At 48.6% G+C, this 22,831-nt stretch overlaps 1 protein-coding gene and 1 non-coding gene across 18 annotated transcripts in view; one reads left to right on the top strand and one right to left on the bottom strand.

Annotated features, from left to right (window-relative positions):
* Positions 1-2,604: 2,604 nt before the first annotated feature.
* LOC118147025 (U6 spliceosomal RNA) lies at positions 2,605-2,708 on the top strand. Its single transcript, XR_004733207.2, has one exon. It is a non-coding gene; the product is annotated as a U6 spliceosomal RNA (small nuclear RNA).
* Positions 2,709-14,422: 11,714 nt separating this feature from the next.
* Positions 14,423-22,831, bottom strand: part of FBXO16 (F-box protein 16) — a 67,217-nt gene continuing 58,808 nt past the window's right edge. For 13 of the 17 annotated variants that reach the window (XM_078347142.1, XM_054243700.2, XM_078347144.1 and 10 more), the window contains 2 exons: positions 15,397-15,422; positions 14,423-14,752 (listed from right to left, as the gene is read on the bottom strand). In XM_078347142.1, the coding sequence (XP_078203268.1) occupies positions 14,609-14,752; positions 15,397-15,422 (170 nt within the window). In that variant the 3' untranslated portion in view covers positions 14,423-14,608. The remainder of the gene's footprint in view (positions 14,753-15,396; positions 15,423-22,831) is intronic. The other 4 variants (XM_078347145.1, XM_054243701.2, XM_054243698.2 and 1 more) reach the window with 1 other exon arrangement.

Raw genomic sequence — 22,831 nt, 5'->3', positions numbered from 1 at the left:
ACTTCCCCACCACCCTCACAACAAGTCCTGCCAATTCTTATTAAAACACCTCTCACAGGCGAGCACGGTGGCTCACGCCTGTAATCCCAGCACTTTGGAAGGCCAAGGCAGGTGGATCACCTGAGGTCAAGAGTTCGAGACCAGCCTGGCTAACATGGTGAAACCCCATCTCTACCAAAAATACAAACAATTAGCTGGATATGGTGGTGGGTGCCGGTAATCTCAGCTACTCAGGAGGCTGAGGCAGGAGAATCGCTTGACCTGAGGAAGTGGAAGTTGCAGTGAGCCAAGATTGCGCCATTGCACTCCAACCTGGGCAATAAGAGTAAACTCTGTCTTAAAAAACATGCCACTCACATAGCTGCCTTTTAAATTAAACCTCCAAATTAAAAAAAAAAAAAAGACTCTACCTACCTTGCATAATCATTTTAAGGAGGGTCTGTGAGAAGAATTTGTATACCCAGAGTACTGTATAAATACAAGATCTTCTTGCACTAACTCAAGCTGGGATTACTGCTGTTTACTGCCGCAGTCTCCTAACTGGTCGTCCTGTCTGTCCTGGCTCTCTTCACCAATTCATTCTGTGTACGGTTACCGGAGTAATCTGCCTAAAAGCACATGTTATCCTTTCAAGACCTTGCTTCCCACGGTCCGCCGGAGGACTTAATCCACGTTCCCTGGGAAGACTGCAGTCTACCAGCTGAACCACAATGGCCTGCCCTTGTATCAGATGACCCTGACCTTTCCCCCATTCACAGAGAAAAGAAAAGTTAGTGGAACCTTCTCAGTTTGTAAATATTTTTTCCCTCGATCTACTTGTTTTTCTGTAGTAGTAAGTCCAAAGTTTTCCTCTGCTAGCCTTGTAGACGACAAAGTGAATGAGCAGGCAGCAAATAAATCACCACGATTTGGCCACAGCAGATCACATTTACTTCTATAGCTTGCTTTTCTCCTGGGCACATGTGGTTGTGGTTTTCATAATGCACGTCGATTAATTATATAGCCATTTTCTTTCTTAAAAAGCGTTTTTGTTTGTTTCACGATGGAATGCAATATATCAACATTTTATCATGAATAACTTAGAGAAAACACTGCCCTCCCAAACAAATACTTGGCTTCTGATTCAGTTTTTCCAGTCATATCATGGCTACTCCCCTTGATAGCAAAGTTGTCTAATCTCTGTTCATTTTTGCTCTTATTTGTTTGCTTTGCATAAACCACTCCATGTCCCTGGCGTTCTCCCCTGCTCCTGTCTGCAGAAACCGCCCCAACCTTAGAAGACCAGATTAACTGTCTACTCGGTGAAAACTTCAAAAATTATGATAACTCCTTCCAGCTCGGAGCCCTTCTGCTAGTCATCTAGCACGTAATCAAGTACTGCCTTGTGGATTCTCACTTTTCTTGTGTGCCCAGCTACAGTCAACTCATTCTTCTGGCGGGGCACAGTGGCTCACACCTGTAATCACAGCACTTTCCGAGACCAAGGTGGGTGGATCACCTAAGGCCAGGAGTTCGAGACCAGCCTAACCAACATGGTGAAACCCTGTTTCTACTAAAAACATACAACATTAGCTGGGCTGGTGGTGCACGCCTGTCATCCCAGCTACTTGGGAGGCTGAGGCAAGAGAATCGCTTGAACCCGGGAGGTGGAGTTTGCAGTGAGCCAAGATCGTACTACTGCACTCTAGCCGGGGCGACAGGGCAAGGCTGTGTCTCAAAATAAGGTAAAATATAAAATAAAATTTAAAACTCAATTCTTCTACCACTTGTCGATGCAAGGACCCTTTCTTTTCTTTTTTTTCCTTTTTTGAGACGGAGTTTCACTCTTGTTGCCCAGGTTGGAGTGCAATGACGTGCTCTTAGCTCACCGCAACCTCCGCCTCCTGGGTTCAAGCGACTCTCCTGCCTCAGCCTCCCAAGTAGCTGGGATTACAGGCATGCGCCACCACACCCAGCTAATTTCGTATTGTTAGTAGAGACAGGGTTTCATCATGTTGGCCAGGCTGGTCTCGAACTCCTGACCTCAGGTGATCCGCCCGCCTCAGCCTCCCAAAGTGCTGGGATTACAGGGGTGAGCCACTGCGCCCAGCCTGCAAAGATACTTTCTTCTGAATTACAGTGGAAGCAGAGAGTTCAAGTGTTGGACTAAGAGGAAGTAAGATTGAAAAGCTGGGCCAGGCGCGGTGGCTCACGGCTGTAATCCCAGCACTTTGGGAGGCCGAGGCGGGTGGATCACGAGGTCAAGAGATCGAGACCATCCTGGTCAACATGGTGAAACCCCGTCTCTACTAAAAATACAAAAAATTAGCCGTGCATGGTGGCGTGTGCCTGTAATCCCAGCTACTCGGGAGGCTGAGGCAGGAGAATCACCTGAACCCAGAAGGCGGAGGTTGCGGTGAGCCGAGATCGCACCATTGCACTGCGGCCTGGGTAACAAGAGTGAAACTCCGTCGCAATAAAAAAAAAAAAAAAAAAAAAGGAAAGAAAAGCTGATGGAGAATTTTGTTAGGAGTTCTGACTTTGTTTCGCTGGACAGGGTTTCCTACTTTACAAGCTTTAATGTACGTATGAATGGAGGGAGAGCTTAGGAAACATGCAGACTCTGTGCTTGCCTCGGCAGCACATATGCTGCAGTCGAAATGATACAGAGATTAGCACGGCTCCTGTGGGAGGATGACGCGCCAATCCATGAAGCATTGCATATCTTTAAAGAGATCACGCTGATTCTGATTCATTAGGCTTGGGGTGGGGACCAGGCTTCTGCATTTCCAATATGTGCCCCCATTAATGCCAATGCATTTTATCTCCTAGCCTTGTAGAAGACAAAATGAATGAGCAAGTGGCAAATAAATCATAAAGATTTGGCCACAGCAGATCATATTTACTTTGATAGCTTGGTTTTCTCATGGGCACGTAAGAATCACCCGATAGCAAGGCTGTAGGAAAAGAGGAGACAAACGTATCCTTCTTTAAAGACAGAGGTGACTTCGAAAAAAAAAAAACGGCCAGGCACGGTGGCTCACGCCTGTAATCCCAGCACTTTGGGAGGCCGAGGCGGGTGGATCACAAGGTCAAGAGACTGAGACATCCTGGTCAGCATGGTGAAACCCCGTCTCTACTAAAAATGCCAAAGTTAGCTGGGCGTGGGGGCGCATGTGCCAGCTACTCGGGAGGCTGAGGCAGGAGAACTGCTTGAACCCGGGAGCAGAGGTTGCAGTGAGCCAAAATCGCGCCACTGCACTCCAGTCTGGCGCCTGGCAACAGAGTGAGACTCTGTCTCAAAAAAAAAAAAGGAAGAAAAAAGAAAAACGATCAAAGAGTAAAACTTTGGTATTTTATGAAAGTCTGCAAGCCACTCATATGATGTCGAAAAAACCTATCGGATTATATTTACTTTGTTTAACAACATGCAGCGATCGGAACGTAGACACTGCGGAGAGTCTCGGCAGCAGCCTTCCGGAAGTCTGGGCTAGAGCCTTCATCCACCCAATGTGACTCTGCTTCCTTGACTCACCCTCCAAACAAAACCACCCACTGGTTTTTTTTGTTTTTTGTTTTTTTGTCACCAAGTTCCATCATTTTAATTGATCCCGCCTCTCTCTCTCTCTCTCTCTCTCTCTCTCTCTCTCTCTCTCTCTCTCTCTCTGTCTTTCTTTCTTTCTGATGGAGTCTCGTTCTGTCACCAGGCTGGAGTGCAGTGGCACAATCTCGATTCACTGCAACCTCCAGCAATTCCCCTGCCTCAGTCTACTAAGTAGCTGGGACTACAGGCACGTGCCACCACACCTAGCTAATGTTTTGTGTTTTAGTAGAGACAGGGTTTCAACAGGTTGGTCAGGATACTCTCGATCTCCTGACCTAGTGATCCACTTGCCTCAGCCTCCAAAAGTGCTGGAATTAGAGGTGCGAGCCACCGCGCTCGGCCTCCATTTTGAGATGGAGTCTCATTCTGTCACCCAGGTTGGAATGCAGTGGTGTGATCTTGGCTCACTGCAACCTCCACCTCCAAGGCTCAAGCAATTCTCGTGCCTTAGCCTCCTAAGTAGCTGCAATTGCAGGCGTGTGCTACCATCCTCAGCTAATTTTTTATTGTTGTATTTTCTGTAGGCATGGGTTTCACCATGTTGGCCAGACTGGTCTCGAACTCCAGACCTCAAGCAATCCGCCTGCCTTGGCCTCCAAAAGTGCTGGGATTACAGGCATGAGCTACCTCGCCCAGCCTAATCCATTCATTTATTCTCATCCAGACCACTGTCCTCAATCTAGTCCTAAACTGTTACTGCAGCATCTAATGTGATTTATCTACCTGCGGTTTCTCCCCCTCAGATCTATCCTATATCCCACTAGTCTTCTAAAAATATTTCTTTTATCATGTCACTTCTGTTTGCAGGAACCCACAAAGGCTCTGGTAGTGAACTCTTCCCTCCCTTTGTCCTTCTTGCTTCCAAGCTTAAGTCAATATTCACCTTCCTGTGGCTGGGCTTGGTGGCTCACACCTGTCATCCCAGCACTTTGGAGTCCAAGGCGGGTGGATCACTTGAGATCAGAAGTTCGAGACCAGCCTGGCCAACATGGTGAAACCCTGGCTCTACTAAAAATACAAAAATTACTGGGCATGGTGGCACATGCCTGTAGTCTCAGCTACTCAGGAGGCTGAGGCAGGAGGATTGCTTGAACTCAGGAGACAGAGATTGCAGTGAGCTGAGATTGTGCCACTACACTCCAGCCTGGGCAAGAGACAGACTGTCTCAAAAAAAAAAAAAAAAAAAAAAAAAGAAAGAAACCAGACACCTTCCTTTTGTGTCTGGCTTATTTCGCTCAGGGTAATGTCCTCAAGATTCATCCATGTTGTAGCATGGGTCAGAACTTCCTTTCTTTTTAAGGCTGCATAATATTCCACTGTATGGATGGGCCACATCTGCTCCCCCATTCATCTCTTCATGATCCCTTTGGCTGCTTCCATCTCCAGGCTCCTGTGAAGAACGCTGCTGTGAACATGGGTTACAAACATCTGTTTGAGCCCCTGCTTTCAGTCCTTTCGTGTATTTCCCCCGATGTGTGATGACTGGATCACGTGGAAATTCTGTTCCGTTTCTCGAGGAACTGATTACTTTTCTTGTTTGTTTTTTGAGCTGGAGTCTTGCTCTGTCACCCAGGCTCCAGTGAGGTGGTACGATCTCAGTTCACTGCACCCTCTGCCTCCCAGGTTCAAGCAGTTCTCCTCCCTCAGCCTCCTGCTTAGCTGGGATTACCAGCACCTGCCACCACGTCCCACTGATTTTCTGTATTTTTAGTAGAGATGGGGTTTCACCATGTTGGCCAGGGTGGTCTTGAACTCCTGACCTCAAATGATACACCTGCCTTGGCCTTTCAAAGTGCTGGGATTACAGGCATGGGCCACCACACCCAGCCCATACTGTTTGTTTTCTTTTTTTCTTTTTTTTTTTTTTGCAGCTGCACAATTTTACATTCCCACCGGCAATGCACAAGGGTTCTAATTTTTCCACCTCAACAACTTATTTTCTGTTTTGTTTGTCGTTGATAACAGCGATCCTAATGGGTGTGACGTGGCTGGTTACTTTTAAAGAGGTTATGTTTCTTTAGAGTGTATGTGTTCAAAAACTGACAATGTGATTATTTGCTTGAATGATTCTAATGGAATCAAAAACTTGGGTGGAATAAATAAAATAAGTGAGTGATTCTCTAAGGGTGTCAGCATATATATTCAAAATTCCCCAGAGCCCCTCCGCAAAAGTGGTGAAAGCTGTGTTTTCAGGAATGTCAGTCCTGCTTGAGTTTTTGAGCAAATGGGCAATAGCGATGTGCCGTGAACTCACATAAGAGGGGAAGGAGCGCCCTCTTGTGTCCGTTCTCTGCTGGTGTCAGCCACTGCAGAAGCCTGCTGAGAAGTGCACATTTCAGATCTTCTGAAGACATTTCAGTGACAGTATTACTGTCAAACGCCAATCATGTGCCTACTGCGTGAAAGAAAATGTGAAAATATGGAATGAATGAAACTGGGATCCTTTGAAGGATTCCCAACTTAGTGGGGGAATAAGATACATGCAAAACCACTCCAGCAGAAAACTGAGCAAAATGAACCGAGTATAATGTGAATACAGGAGGATGAAGACTTCGAAGGGGAGAGAAGTCCAAATTCACATCAGAATGTAAACCTGGATGGTTAAGGAGGAGCTTGAGATGGCAGTGTGTGTGTGCACGCGCGCGTGTGTGCGTGTGTGGGGGGTGGGTTGTTTTTTGATTGAGTTTTGCTCTGTCACCCAGGCTGGAGTGCAGGGGCACAATCTCAGCTCACCGCAACCTCCACCTCCCAGATTCAAGCAATTCTCCTGCCTCAGCCTCCCAAGTAGCTGGGACTACAGGTACGCGCCACCACGCCCAGCTAATTTTTGTATTTTTAGTAGAGACGGGGTTTCACCGTGTTGGCCAGGATGGTCTCCATCTCTTGACCTTGTGATCCGCCCGCCTCTACCTCCCAAAGTGCTGGGATTACAGGCGTGAGCCACTGCGCCCGGCCACAGCTGTCTATCTCTTGAGTTTCATCCCCTGAACTCTCCCTTTGCCAAATTGGCTACTGACAGAGGCACTGCCTCCATAGTGTCTGCTGTCACGCACATAAAGAAACTTACATAGGTCCTCTGGTTTTAGGACTTTGCAAATATAATCAGGGTAGGGACAAGTTACAAAGGATTAAGAAACTCTTGAAATCTCTGTTTCTGAGAGCGCCTTCTGCCACCCTCTTAGACCCCTGAGGAGATGAGGCTCCTATCCCTTGGTCTGCATCCTTCTGTCTGTCTCTCTCTCGTAGCATAAGAATGCAAGTGTTCAACATTACAGGCTTGGCAAAATGTGTGTGTGTGTGTGTGTGTGTGTGTTTTGTTTTGTTCTTTGTTTTGTGTTTTGACATGGAGTCTTGCTCCGTCACCCAGGCTGGAGTGCAGTGGTGCGATCTTGGCTCACTGCAAGCTTCACAGTCCAGGTTCAAGTGGTTCTCCTGCCTCTGCCTCCCAAGTAGCTGGGATTACAGGTGCACACCACCATGCCCTTCTAAAATTTCATATTGTTAGTAGAGATGGGGTTTTGCCATGTTGGCCAGGCTGGTCTCAAACTCCTGATCTCAAGTGATCTGCCTGCCTTGGCCTCCCAAAGTGCTGGCATTACAGGCGTGAGCCACTGCACCTGGCCATTCATCCTTCTTTATTGGAGCTGAACTGACCTCTCTTTTTTCTTATTTTGCTTTTGCTTGTTTGTTTTATTCAGAGACAGAGTCTTGCTCTGCCAATCAGGCAAGAGTCTCAAACACCTGTAGCTTTGAACACCTGGGTGCAAGTGACTCTCCTGCTTCAGCCTCCCAAGTAGCTGGGACTACACCATGCACCATCATGCTCAGCTAATTAAAAAAATTTTTTTTGTGGACACGTGGTCTCATTATGTTGCCCAGGCCGGTCTAAAGCTCATGGCCTCTAGTGATTCTCCCGTCTCAGCCTCCCAAATGGCTGGAATTATAGGCATTCGCCACCAACCCAAGTCTGGTGCTGACCTCTCTTCCTCGGAAGAACTGCTTCTCAGTGCAAATGCTCAATGAAGACAGAATCAAAGCATGGCAGGAGATGGAGAAATACCCAGGCAGATAGAAACCAGTGTTTCTGAGGAAGCCAGAAGGTGGAAAAAGCAGATCTTTGGAGTCAAACACATCTAGGTTGAAATCCCGGCTCTGCTTCTTTACAGCTGTGGCCACTTTTGGCAACTGGGGATAAAAATACCTACCTATTACCTCATAAGATCCTCATGAAGATGGGATAAGATAGAGCACAAAAATAGTTTAGGAAGTATGTGGTTTAATAAATACCTCTTTCCCCCTGGCCCCCCAAACCTCCTTTGTATCCTGAAGTTTCTGTGAGTTTCATGGCTCTGCCTGAGGCTTCTAGATCAGTCGCACAACAACTAAGACGACTTTTAAGCCAACAAGAGCTGCATGGGAAGCGGAAGCATCACCGCTTTGTTGGCGTTCTGGTGGGGAAGGGACTTCCAAATCATCCTGATTTCCTCCCAAGACCAGTTTCCCAAGCCAAAAAATGGGAGGCCTTCATTTCTCCTCCACTCTCCTCCTGCCTCTAAGAAATTCCAGGTTCTGCTGTTTCTCCGAAGACATTCTACATCCTCCTTGTTTTCTCTCCACCGTCCTCCACGACTTTCAATTCAAGCCACTGGCATCTCTTCCCCGGAAAGCTGTGATGGCCGCTCCAAACTGGTCTTCAGTGTTGCCCTGTCCCGCATTACCCAGAAGCCAGAGTTCTTTCAAATGCAAGTCCCAGCATGCCACTCTCCTCTTTCAAATCCCGTCCTGATTGCTCAACTACCTTGGAGATTGCTAACTCCTTAGCATGGCTTGGCTTCCTGTTTGGGCTCCTGGCTACGTTTTCAGCTGTTTCTCTCTTCCAGCCCTGCCGCAACTTAGCCCCACTCCCCCAGGCTCCAGTGGCACTGGAAATTTTACAAGGACCACTCACAGTGACAAGGGGCTTCCTGGATGTGGATCTTGTGTTCCTAACACCGGGACAGCCCTGGGCAAAACAGCACAGTTGGTCACCCAGGTTTGGCTGGGCTTTCTGCTTACTGCATTCCTCTCCTTCCTCTCTCTGGAATGCTTCTCCTTGTACACTCACTTCCTAATTACTATGAAATACTGTTCATCCCATCTCGGGTTTTTATTTCCTTTTCTTTTGTTTTTTGAAATGAAGTTTCGCTCTTATTGCCAGGCTGGAGTGCAATGGCGTGATCTCAGCTCACTGCAACCTCTGCTTCCTGGGTTCCAGCGATTCTTCTGCCTCAGCATCCCAAGTAGCTGGAATTACAGGCATGCACCACCATGCCTGGCTAGTTTTGTATTTTTAGTAGAGATGGGGTTTCTCCATTTTAGTCAGGCTGGTCTTGAACTCCTGACCTCAGGTGATATACTCGCCTCAGCCTCCCAGAGTGCTGGGATTACAGGCGTGAGCCACTGCGCCTGGTTTGGTTTGTTCATTTGTTTGAGACAGAGCCTTGCTCTGTTGCCCAGGCGGGAGTACAGTGGTGCAATCTCGGCTAATTGCAACCTCTGCCTCTTGGGTTCGAGAGATTCCCATGCCTCAGACTCCTGAGTAGCTAGGACTGCGCCACCACACCTGGCTAAATTTTGTATCTTTTAGTAGAGTTGGAGTTTCACCATGTTGGCCAGGCTGGTCTCGAACACCTGACCTCAAGTGATCCACCTGCCTCGGCCTCCCAAAGTGCTGGGATGACAGGCGTGAATCACTATACCTGCCCCATCCCGCGTTTCTGCTTCAACATCACTTCTGCAATGCCCGGTGGAATGGCTCACTCCTTCCTTCTGTGAGCTCTCACAGCCCGGCTGCTCTGTGTGCTTCGCTGCTACAATTAGCTCGTTGAAGGCAGGAACAGCTTCTTTCTCATGCCTCTATTCCCAGAGCCTCACATGCAGTCCGGTGCGCAGTAGGCGTTCAGAAAGTTTTGCTGAATGAATGAATATCAGCACAGTTTATCAGCCATCGCCTCGTTCCTACCAGGAACATGTGGGAGATGTGCCTGCTTCATATGTCTGTGTCCTACATATGGCAAAGGTCGCCCAGGGAACTACCCTGAGGCAGAGAGTCTCTCCAAAATGATCACAAGACCATTTCCCAACCTGCATGTTCTTCGAGAACCTTGCAGTTCTCCAAGTCTGTGTCCTCTCTGCTTGAAATTGGACAAGCCCCTCTGGCCAACTGGGGATGGTGGAAGAGACACTAGCCCCTCTGGGATGATGGAAGAGACACTAGACTTCCAGGGCTGGCACCTCAAAGGTGATTCCGATTCGATCTGGCTCTCTCTTGCGGTCCTCATTTTTAGTACCCAGCCCCCCTGCCATGAGAACCCCAGGCCACATGGAGAGGAAAAGACGCCCCGCCCTCAGCCCAGGCTGAGCTCTCAATGGGTGGCACATGCCAACTTTCCAGCCATGTCCCTGTGTTTCCTCGGGCGTGGATCCCACAGCCCTCAGTTGAGAGGACCCAGAGGATACCGTATGGGTGGGAGAGAAGCCCTCCCCACAGAGCCCCACCCAACCTGCAGGTTCATGTGGAAATCAATGTTGCAGACAAGTGCATTCAGGGTGGTTTGTTACACAGAAATAGATCAGCCAAATACAGCTTCACACAATATACAGGCAGGGCTGAGGCTCACGCCTGAAATCCCAGCACTTCGGGGGGCCAAGATGGAAACATTGCTTGAGCCCAGGAGTTCAAGACCAGCCCGGAAAGCATAGGGAGACCCCCATCTCTACAAAAATTTTAAAAATTAGCTGGGTGTGGTGACACACACCTGTAATCCCAGCTACTCAGGAGGCTGAGGTGGGAGGACCACTTGGAGCCTGGGAGGTGGAGGCTGCAGTGAGCTGTGATGGCGCCATCGCACTCCAGCCTGGGACACAGAGAGAGATCCTATCTCAAAAAAAAAAAAAAAAAAGACCAGATGCGGCCTCTGGGAGTGGAGGAGCCTTTCTTTCTCCTGATAGGTCCTTGCCACCAGGGATCCTGGCTTATTCTGTAAGGGGCTGGGAACAGCCTCTGGTGTGGCCCATTTAGACATCTGCCTGCACTGTAACAGGCTTATGATAATAATCAAGGAGCGCGCTGGGACAAATGGGGTCAGACCTGTGGACCTGCAGGCCATCCCACATCCCAGCTTATCTGTCTGTCCTTGGCTCCAGGGGGCCACCCAGCAAGAACCCCTTCCTGATAGCAGTCTTCTTTTGGAACACATGGGAGGAACACCAGGTCTCAACTCAGGGAGACACATTCGCTTCACCCCAGGTGGTACTAACAAATCAACTGAACCCGCCCATCATTTGGGCATCAAACCACTGTGTCCAGGGCCAGCCTCTCAGGTCACTATCTTAAACATGCAAAAGGACATATCTTACAGTATGTAGCATGAGGACGCAATGTTCAACATTGCAACTTTGGCAAACATTTGTGTGTTTCATTTTGTTGGTGTTTTTTTTTTTTTAGTGGTACAATCTCGGCTCACTGCAACCTCCACCTCCCAGGTTTAAGCGATTCTCCTGCCTCAGCCTTTCGAGTAGCTGGGATTACAGGTGCCTGCCAACACATCTGGCTAATTTTTGCATTTTTAGTAGAGACAGGGTTTCACCATGTTGGTCATGCTGGTCTCGAACTTCTGGCCTCAAGTGATCCACCTGCCTCAGCCTCCCAAAGTGCTGGGATTACATACATCAGCCATGGCGACTGACCTTTTTTTTTGAGACAGGGTCATGCTCTGTTGTCCAGTCTGGATGGCAGTGGTGCAATCACAGCTCACTGTAGCCTCGGCCTCCTGGGCCCAAGCCATCCTCCCACCTCAGCCCCCTGAGTAGCCGGGACCACAGGCACATGTCAACTGGCTAATTGTTCTTTGTTTTTTTTTGTAGAATCAAGGTCTCCTTATGTTGCTCAGGCTGATCTCGAATTCCTGGGCTCAATCTTCCTGTCTTGGCCTCGTAAGTGTTGGGATTACAGCCGTGAGCCCCCACACCCAGCTAACATTTGTTTTTCTATCATTCTGCTTTACCTAAACAATCCTAGAATGGCAGCTTCTAGGACACTGAATTGCTTCCACAAGGAGGTGGTTTAGAGTGTGTGAGTAACATATTTGCAGATAAGTGACATTTTCTGTTTTCTAATAACTCCTCCAAGTCCTTTCCCATTCATGGCTCAAACACAGCGGCAGTTCCTCCCCTGGGAGTGTGTGCTTTTCTTCCGCTGAGCTGCACATCCCCCACATCCCACTCCTATCCCCCCTCCCCACCCAGACCCACGGGCCACCCTTGCCAGCCTCATCTCTGCCTTGGGAAGCTGGCATCTGAGAGCTATGCCCCCTCTGCCAGCACCCTGGAGGTCTCTGCTCTGACTTCCAGATGAGTTTGATGAAAGGGAAGCACTGTTGAAAGTGAGGAGGGCTGGGAAGGGAGAGAGGTGGGGTCTTCTCCCTCTTCCTGCCTGCTAGGCCTTGGGGGCTGTTGTTGTTTGGCCTCCCCTCCCCTCCCCTCCCCCCTCCCCCCTCCCCTCCCCCTCCCCCCTCCCCTCCCCCCCCCTTCCCTTCCCTTCCTCCTTCCTTCTCTCTCTTTCTTTCTTTCCTTTCTTTTTCTGAAACAGAGTCTTGCTCTTGCAGCCCAGGCTAGAGTGCGAGGATGCAATCTTGGCTCGCTGCAAACTCCGCCCCCTGGGGTTCAAGCAATTCTCCTGCCATAGACATTTGCCACCACACCCAGCTAATTTTTGTATTTTTAGTAGAGACGGGCTTTCACCATGTTGGCTGGGCTGGTCTCGAACACCTGACCTCAAGTGATCTGCCCGCCTTGGCCTCCCAAAGTGCTGGGATTACAGGCGTGAGCCACAACGCCCGGCCCTTGGTTTTGTTTTCTAGAAAAAGAATCTCACTTTGTTGCCCAGGCTGGTCTCAAACTCCTGGGCTCTAGTGCTCACACCTTGGCCTCCCAAAGTGCTAGGATTACAGGTATGAGCACCCTGCCCAGCTCCCAGGCCTCAATTGGATGTGGCTGCCTCACTTGGCCATACCGCAGGTGTCCTGGTGAACGGCCCCTCTTCCATGGCTACAGCTATCACTGGCCCCAGGAACTCCACCTTGTCTCTCCCCTTTGCCTCTTCAGCCCAAGGGACGCTAAACTCTTCTGCTGTTCCTAGTTCCTGGGCACTTCACTAGCCCTTCTTCATTCTCTTTATGTTTATTCATTTTGAGATAGAGTCTCGCTCTGTTGCCCAGGCTGGAGGGCAGTGGCGTGATCTTGGCTCTCTGCAACCTCTGCCTTCCCAGAGCGATTCACATGCCTCAGCTCCTGAGTAACTGGGGCCACAGGCATGTACCACCATGTCCAGCTAATTTTTGCGTTTTGTTTTTTTTTTTTTTGTAGAGAAGGGTTTTCACCACGTTCCCCAAGCTGGTCTTGAACTTGGGAGCTCAAGTGATACGCCCACCTCAGCCTCCCAAAGTGCTGGGATTACAGGTGTGAAGCACTGCGCCTGGCCCCTTCTTATTCTCTTAACTCTGCCCACAGCGTGTGTTATGGGCAACACTGTGTTGTGATAATCTGCTTTTTGTTAAGACTCCATCTTAGCTTCTTCATTTTAGTTATCCCCTTCATTAAGTATGCAACTGTACTCCCTATGCAGCCAGGGCAGGATAACACTGGGCACATTTGCTAAGAGGCCAAGTAAAGCGGCACCAGCAGAGCCTGGGAACGCAGGTGCGTCGAGTGCCCAGAGCCCCCGAATCCGTAAATTGTATGTCTATCTTTTAACTTTTTGCTTACTCTGCTTCTGTGAAAAAATTGCTTCAGCTAGGTTCCCCTCTCCCTTTTCAAACTAGGGTATAAAAAATCCCCTAACTCTTTCTCAGGGTCGAGAGAATTTGGGGCATTGGCCACCTCTCTGTCGCCGACTAAAATAAAGGACTCATAATTCAATCTCAGAGTGTGGTGCATTCCTTGACTCACTCAGGTATAACAGTGTCTCCCACAAATTCTATGCTGAAATCTTAACCCCCAGGACCCCAGAACGTGGCTGTACTTGGAGACAGAGTCTTTAGACAGGAGGTTAGGGTGGGCTCTAACCCAACAGTACTGGTGTCCTTTTTGTTTTGTTTTTGCTTTTTCATTTTAAGGCCTACAGCAGGATGGCATCCTTTTAGGAAGAAATTAAGGCCAGGCGCGGTGGTTCAAATCTGTAATCCCAGGACTTTGGAAGGCCGAGGCAGGTGGATCGCCTAAGGTCAAGAGTTCGAGACCAGCATGGCCAACAAGGCAAAACCCTGTCTCTACTAAAAATATAAAAAATTAGCCTGTCATGGTGGTGTAATCCCAGCTACTCCAAGGCTAAGGTGGGAAAATCGCTTGAAAACGGGAGGCAGAGTTTGCCATGAGCCAAGGTTGTGCCATTGCACTCCAGCCTGGGGAACAAGAATGACACTCTGTCTCAAAAAAGAGAAGAAATGAAGACAGACACAAACAGAGGGATGACCCCATGAGGACGCAGGGAGAAGACAGCATCTACAAGCCCAAAGAGGGGCCTCAGAAGACACCAAAGGTACCAGATCTTGGACGTCCAGCTTCCAGAACTGCAAGGAAATACATCTGTGCTCTTGAAGGCTCCCAGTCTGTGGTGCAGCCTGAGCAAACCAAGAACCACAGTGAGGAGCCTCTCCATTCACCTACTCAAGCAGCCTTCGGATGAGCTGAATCCTGGGAACTGCCTCACCCCCCCAGCATTACCAGTGGTGCTATCGTATGTCCCATCACCAACCCCATGATATCTATCGTCATGTTTCTACATCCGTAAATTTGTCTGCATTTATGCCATGAATTCCTCTTTACTGAAATACTGCAGGACTCACTACCACAAAAAGTACTTAAGCTGAAAGACTTTCTAAAGAGGAGCCAAGTAAATTCAGCTCTCCACCATGCAAAGCATCTGGACGTTTCTATAATAAAGGTCCTTCCATGTTCAGGGTGCTTTGGCTCTGGAACCTGGATGAGTCATGCTTGGGCTCCAGGGTGCCTCTGAAGATGCTGTCTGAGAATTTCAGCTGCGGTGGCAGTGGCTGGGAGTCCCACTGACTCACGGGGAGGCCAGGCGAGACGAGCTGGAACTTTTAGGGGAGAGCTGGAACTTAGGGACATCTACAAAGCAAAAAGGAATCACGAGAGCAAGAGTTATTAAAACACCAAGGGAGCTATATCTAGTTAAACTTACTTTAACAACATACAATTTTACAAGATTATAGGGCTGGATGAGATTTATTGAGATTTCCCAGCTTCACTCCCCTCCCCTCTGCCCCCATGCAATCTTCACCCTGAGCTACAAATAATACATTTTTTAGCATCCCAAGTGCTCTCACTAACATTATTTCATCTGAACCGCAAGAGCACATGCGATAGAGAGGATGGTATTAGTAAGTTTCATTTTGCAAATAAATGAAACTGAGGAACAGGCCATTTGACTGACAATCCAAGTTCACACAGCTAAAAAGTGTCACAGCTGGGGCTGGAGACGGGATTTTTAGACGGGAATAATGGCATCATTTCCATATTTAATTTTAAATATTTTTTAAAATAGATATTTTTAGAGATGGGGGTCTCCCTATGCTGCCCAGACTGGTCTTAAATTCCTTGATCCTCTCACCCCCACCTCTCAAAGTGCTGCGATTACCAGCGTGAGCCACCACACGCAGCCCATTCCCGTCATTTACACTCTCCATTAATCAAAGCATGCGCATGATCTAAAACAGCAAATATCACAGGCTGACATCACAACCGAAACTCACAGTGGGAAGGGATTTCTCCTCGATATCTGGCCATGAGCAGGAAAGGGAAGAGAATGCAGAGAAGAAAAGAAAGAAAGAATCGGAGCTGAGCTTGCAGGGAGAGAGAGTGAGGCGCTATTTAAAGTTCACCCTTATCTCGGTTCCAACTGTGCAAAGAGACCTAAGAGGATTCGGCTGAGCACAGATACCGTGGCCTCTCCCAAGCACAATGACCCCCACCACTCCCGGTACTCCATTCTAAGCTGGCAAGCTGCAGGAGTCAGATCAGCATCCTTGTCACATCTAACACCGTGGCGAGCACATTTGCAATACACAGGGTTTCTGTAAGTCCGTGAAAATCCTACTTTAGACTTTCATTGACTCAGCAACAACCTCTGCCAATGATGGCTCCCTGATCCTCCCCTCCAGCTAAGGTGCTCCCTCTCATTCCGCCAGGAAGCCCCACCCCGGCCTGAAGTGTGCGCTCCGGACCTCCCATAAGTTTACCTGTCCTTCCAGGCCTGCCTCCCTGCAGGAAGCTTGCATGTTTCCATCCATAGCAAAGCTTCTGGCAGGTGGGTTCCTGGAGCCTTTATTATCAACTCCTCTGGCTTCGTGTTGAACGTATGCTCTTAAGCATTAGTATTCACTTCTAAGTGTAATTCTTTGTCTCTCAATGAGACTGCAAACTCCCTGCAAGCAAAGCTGCATTCTGTATTTTGTTTTTGAGACAGTGCCTCACTCTGTCTCCCAGGCTGCAGTGCAGTGGCACAATCACAGCTCACTGCAGCCTTGACCTCCTGGGCTCAAGCAATCCTCCCACCTCAGCCTCCTGAGTAGCTGGGACTACAGGTGTGCATCACCATGCCTGGCTAATTTTTTAAAAATTTTTTGTAGAGATGAGGGTCTCCCTATATTCCCTAGGCTTGTCCTGAACTCCCAGGCTCAAGCAATCCTCCTGCCTTGGCCTCCCAAAGTGCTGAGATTACAGGCCCACTGTGTGCAGCCAAAGCTGGAAGCTTACACTTCGTTGAATCTCCAGGTGTCTGCCTATAGTAGGTGCAGCATTTTTGTCGATTTTTCTGGGGACAGTGTGGGCAAAACTGGGGTCAAAGTAGCAAGTTGTTAGCATCAAACAGGAAAGGGGGAAGAGTTGGGAGTAAATCATCTTCCCTGGTTTGAAGTTTCGGCGTTAAGATCCCTGTAGCAGAAGCATTTTCATTGTTGTTTCAAGATCAGCACAAGGTAAGAAAATAAACAGGAAGGTCCCTCTGTGCTTTTTTAGTAACAATGAAGATAAAATAGTATCTGTTGAATGGCCAGGTGCAGTGGCCCACACCTGTAATCCCAGCACTTTGGGAGGCCGAGGCAGGCGGATCACTGAGGTCAGGAGTCTGAGACCGGCCTGGCCAACATCGTGACACCCATCTCTACCAAAAACGCAAAAATTAGCCAGGCATGGTGGTGTGTACCTGGAATCCCACCTACTCGGGAAGCTGAGGCAGGAGAATCGCTTGAACCTGGGAGGCGGAGGTGACAGTGAGCAAGACTGCGCCATTGCACTCCCGCCTGGGCAACAAGAGTGAAACTCCATCTCAAAAACAATAAATTAATTAAATTAAATAGTACCTGTTGAATGAAGAAGAGGCCTATGTCTCTGTGATACAAGAATGGGCTAGTCACATCTCACCTGTAACAGTTTCAGATTTAATCCTATTACCACGCTATGCTTATCTGCCACTGCATTTACAGAACCCTTTCTCCTGAGTCCCGGGGCAGACCACAGGTCCAGGCAGGCTCCTCACAGCCCTCCTTTTTCACTGTGGCAGGTCCCAGCGCCTCCCCCGCTCCCCTTTCCTCTTGGTAGCTGTCACCACTCATCTAGACTACGGCATTCTCTTCCCTGCAAGCTGGGCTCTGGGAAGATGATTTCCTTCCGGCCACCATTCCTTGTGGTCCCGGAACACAAGCTCGCAGACCTTCTTCATTTCGAGATATTCATGTCCATTATTACAAGAGATAAGATAACACTGAAGGGGGCAAACATAGGAAAGTTATAGAAAAGGCTCAAAATCAACAGTTTTGAATCCTGCTCTGTAGCACTTGACTATCTGGTTGAAATGATAACTAGAAATTTCTTCTATACCTATCTTGGGGTCTCCGAACCTTTTCTTTCCTACTGATCTGTGCTCCCTGGCTGTGAATCCATCCCCACCTTCTTTCCCCAGAAAGGTTCATCTTTGCAGTACATGGACTTAACAGCAAGAACCATCGTAGGGGGATAACGGAGCCCTCATTTCACATGATTTAATGTCTGAGAACCTCAAGACACGGCAAGGCACATTTCATGACGCCTCTATTCTCCATGGGATTCTTCCCAAAAGGGCATTTTCCTAGGGCTCCTCAGGGATTATTTTTGCTTTTCTCTCTCTTTGAAAATAACTAAGCATGTTTATTTTTTGAATAGGCTACTTTTCCACATAGTTCAATATTCAAAATGTACAAAAGCATTCAGTGAAAAATCTCCCCCCACCTCATCCTCAGCCTCCAAGGTCCCTTTCTCAGAGTTACCAGGGTTTTCTTGTTTTTGTTTTTTGTGTATTTCCAGCAATACTGTATACGTATGTGAGCAAATGCAGACTTAAAATGCAAACGGAATGCCCCCTCTCCTTTTTTACACAATTGATAGCACTGCTGTTTGCTCACTATATATGTGAGAGAGGCTATGTATGGGGGGTGTGTGTGTTTATGTGGGTTACAAATCAATACAGGCTCACGCCTGTAATCCCAGCACTTTGGGAGGCTGAGGTGGGTGAATCACCTGAGGTCGAGAGTTCAAGACCAGCCTGGCCAACATGATGAAACCCCCATCCCTACTAAAAATGCAAAAATTAGTCAAGCGTGGTGGTGCACTCCTATAATCCCAGCTACTTGGGAGGCTGAGGCAGGAGAATTGCTTGAACCCAGGAGGCAGAGGTTGTAGTGAGTTGAGATCACGCCACTGCACTCCAGCCTGAGCAACAGAGTGAGACTCCATCTAAAAAAAAAAAAAAAACAGAAAAAAAAAAAACCACCCAAATCAATACACGAAGAACTTCCCCAGTCTTTCAACAGCTGTATAACCGTTCACATCCTGATGAACCATACCGATAGATATTTGGGCCATTTTCAACGTCTTGCTCTTACAAACAATGCTGACATCAATGACCTTTACGAATGTGCAGGCCCCTCTGCTGCAGCTGTCTGCTTTCTGGTAGGTGGACATTGCCAATGGCCACGCCACCTACCAGCATTCCTGGGGCTGCCCTGGAACACCATGATAAGAATATTCTGGTCGGGGGCGGAGGCTCACACCTGTAATCCAGGCACTTTGGGAAGCCAAGGCAGGCAGATCACCTGAGGTCAGGAGTTCAAGACGAGCCTGGCAAACATGGTGAAACCCCATCTCTACTAAAAAGATAAAAAAAAAAAAAAAAAAAAAAAAGAAAAGAAAGAAAGAAAAATAGCTGGGTGTGGTGGTGTACTCCTGTAATCCCAGCTACTTAGGAGGTTGAGACAGGAGAATCACTTGAACTCGGGAGGTGGAGGTTGCAGTGAGCCAAGATCATGCCGCTGCACTCCAGCCTGGGTGACAGAGTGAGACTTCATCCAAATAAACCAAGACCAAAAACAAAAGAACGACAGAAAAGGATTTTCCAGTTCTCCATCTGTTCCTATGAAGACGGATGGGATCAGGTAATTCAATAGTTTTCTCATCAGTTGAGTTTCTGTTCTTTTTCGAGCAGTATTTATCCAATATCCTGATGTGCCATTATTGTATCTTTAAATAGAAGAGAAATGCAAGGCCATGCGCTTGACATTGGAATTCTCCAGGGTTCTGTTCTTGGCCCACTTCCTGGCCAATCAGTGCCTGAATTTTCCATAGCTGAATGTGTTTCTCTCACCTGCGGTTCCCCTGGGCTCCAGGCCCATCTATTCAGCCCTCTTCTGAACTCGTACTCTGTGGTCCCACAGGCACCTCCAACTTGACATTTCCTGCTATTTCCAGTCCCAGACAGGAGAGGCATGAAGCTTAACACAGCTGCCCACCCCAGATATCTGGGACTTTTCCCTTCCTGGGCTGGAAGCTCTCCCCTATAGCCTGGAAGCTCTTGAGGGCAGGGGCTGTGTCTTATGATTATCTCCCTAGGGCTAGTTCAGTGCTTATAAAAATCCTTGTTCATTACTGAGAAACGTACCAATGCCTCCTCCTTCTTTCTCATTTCAGGGTAATGGCTGAAACACCCTTGCAGGTGGACTTTGCACAGGGATAGAAAATTCCTGTCTTTAGGCTAGATGTCATTTTTATTGGGCACGGAGAATTGAGTGAGAATGCCAAGAGGCTACTGAGGGTGAGGGGCCCAGTAAAGACGAGGGTCCCATGGGAGGCTAAGGCCCAAGAAAAGGTAGAAACAGCAGCAGCCTGTATATACCAGCTTGTTTACAGACCTGTGGTTTTCACTCCCTATTTTTTTTTTTTTTTTGAGATGGAGTCTCACTCTGGTGCTCCAGCTGGAGTGCAGCAGCACAATCTCAGCTCACTGCAACCTCTGCCTCCTGGGCTCAAGCTCTTCTTCTGCCTCAGCCTCCTGTGTAGCTGGGATTACAGCGCCCGCCACCATGCCAGGCTAATTTTGTATTTTTAGTAGAGATGGGGTTTCACCATGTTGGCCAGGCTGGTCTCAAACTACTGACCTCAAGTGATCTGCCCACCTTGGTCCCCCAAAGTGCTGGGATTACAGGCATAAGCCACTGCACCTGGCTCCTCTTGATGTTTTATTATGACTACCAGTTGAGGAGTCGATGCAGGATTTTTCTCCGCCTCTTTGCCAGACATGCAGCAAGGGTGCCCTATCTACTCAGACCTGCTGCACTCAGCCCCTCGAAGGAGGGAGCACGTGAGTCAGTGAGTGAGTGAGTGAGTGAGTGAGTGAGTACGGGACCCAGCCAGCCACTCCAAGTGCCAACACAGGACCAAGCTCCATGTGGGGCCTGCGGCCAGGCCAGGCACGTTGCCTCAAGGGGAACATGGTGGCACCCAGGCAAGGCTGCCCGTGACCCTGAAGTTCCAGACGGGGCGTTAGTGTGCTAATTAGCTCTGTTAGTTCCACTCTCCGCAGCCCAATGGAAGGCAGCATGTTAGCGGCTGAGTTGGCTCCTGTCCCTGTCCTGTGGGGCAGCTGCCCTCCACTGGTGAGGGCAAAAGGCCAGTGTGACAGCCTTTCTGGGTATCCACACTCAGTGGGGTCCTGAGCTCTTGTCCAGCATCCAAGAAGAATAAGGTCATGATGACAACTGAAGGGTGATAAGGGCAGAGGATTTTATTGAGGACAGAACAGCTCTCGGCGGAGACCGGACACAGAAGGGTAGGGAGGTCCCCCACCCCCACAGTTGGGTGGTTCCTCTCTCCCTGTGTGGCTGGGTCAGGGGCTTTTTATGGACTCAGAATGGGGAGTGTGTGCTGACTGGTTTGTGAGTATACACAAAAGGTTAAAGCAAAGACACCACTTGACGGTGGGCACAATGGGGTAGAAAAACAATTAGGAAAGGGTAGGTACGTGTAAAATAGGTGAGGGGTGGGGATCAATCAGAGGAAAGCATGCCAGACGGGAAGACAGGTTCTCAAGTTGGTCTGTGGATTTGACTTGTAGCTTGGCTTTCAGGCTTTAAACTATGGCTTGAGGTGGGGTTTCACCAGGGAGCCACCCCTATCTGCCCAGGCATTTGGCTGCCTCCTGCTGCTATCAGAGTGATGTGGTAATACTATATATAAATACGGATTCTTGTTTGAAAAACATAAAATCAGAAGTTGTTGGTTTAGCAGTGCAAGCAGTTTAAACTCACCCCTGTAAACTGCCTAAAGCACAGGTTGGGGTTAGAGACAAATGCTCAGAGTGCAGAGGAGATGGCTGATGAGGTCATCATCCTCCCGGTGGGGGTGGGGCTTCTTCTAAGAGGAAGGCCTAAGAGAGCCATGCTAGTCCCAGTCCAGCCTTACCCGGCGGAGAGGATGCTTAATCCCCAGGATGGAGTTGCTTCAAGAACTTTCCATCTAGGAATTCTGGAGGACCCTGCTGTCTCCCCTCTGTTTGGAGCCCAGAAGGCTGCTCAGTCCTGTCTGCTCACCTTCCACAGGGCCCCTGCTTTGGCCAACGACTATGAGCAGGACATTCCCTTTTCCTCCCAGCTTATGCTTGTGGCGGAAATAGAGGCAAGCTGTTAGAAATAACCAACGCAGCTTTAAAGAATCCACGGGCCTGGCTTTGTCTTTATCTTTTAAGTAACCTTGGGGTGATGTTTTCAGCTGCAGAGGAAGGCTAAGCAACTCGAGCCAGGGTTTTGAAATTTAAATCCAAGACCATGTGACGACATCTTTGGGCCTCCAAGTGGGTGAAATAGGTGGGGATGCGGTGCAGACGTTCAAAGGCCATAAGGTCTAAGAGGTTTACTGAGACCAGCTCGGCCATAGAGACCCCATCCAGGCGGCGCTGAAAGCATTAAGAAGCAGATACCCAGACAGAACAGCAAAGTGGGTCTATCTGGGGTGGGGGCAACAGCCTTCTGAGCTGAGAGCCTCAGAGGCTGACAACATTCAGGGCTGAGGGCCGCGAGCAGACGTTGACGCACATAGTCTCTCTGAACAGGTGATTCTTATTAACAAACAGGTGTTTGGTATTTTCTCACAGAACAAAAATAAACTAGGCAGGCAGCTGGTGCCTGCTTACCACTGATCACCGACACACTAAAAAGCATTCTCCACGAGGGAGCCACGGGGGCAGGGTAACATATCCTGCGCTTACAGAATTGTTTTCACCGGTGTGTGATATACATCAACTGTCTTGCCACTTTAGAATGCCCCAAGCAGTTTTCCACTTGGTGGGGGCCGGCCAGGTTTTCCTTGCCGTCGTTCTTCTTAGCAAACGATACAATTTTATCATACACTCAGCATTTCTCAACAGTGGTTGGTTGTTAGTAATCATTGTGAACTCATATTTCAAAACATATCTTAGAAAACTGGCTTCCAGTGTAGTTTGTGGTGAAATACCATATTACTAAATGACACACACACACACACACATACTACATGCATACATCTTATTTTGCATTATGTTATTTTTTTAAAACAGGATCTCACTGTCAACCAGGCTGAAGTACAGTGGTGCAATCATAGCTCACTGCAGCCTCAACCTCTCAGGCTCAAACAATCCTCCCACCTGAGCCTACCCAGTAGTTGGGACCACAGGCACACGCCACCATACCTAGCTAACTCATTTTTTGTAGAGTTTGGGGATGGACTCACTATGTTGCCCAGGCTGGTCTCAAACTCCTGGGATCAAGTGATTGATCTCCCTGCCTCAGCCTCCCAAAGTGCTGGAATTGCAGGCATGAGCTGCTGCATCCAGCCTACATACATAGA

Source organism: Callithrix jacchus, chromosome 13, assembly GCF_049354715.1.
Source record: "Callithrix jacchus isolate 240 chromosome 13, calJac240_pri, whole genome shotgun sequence".
Lineage (NCBI taxonomy): Eukaryota > Metazoa > Chordata > Mammalia > Primates > Cebidae > Callithrix > Callithrix jacchus.
Note: the sequence above shows the minus strand (reverse complement) of the source record. Positions and strands in the feature narration are given on the sequence as shown.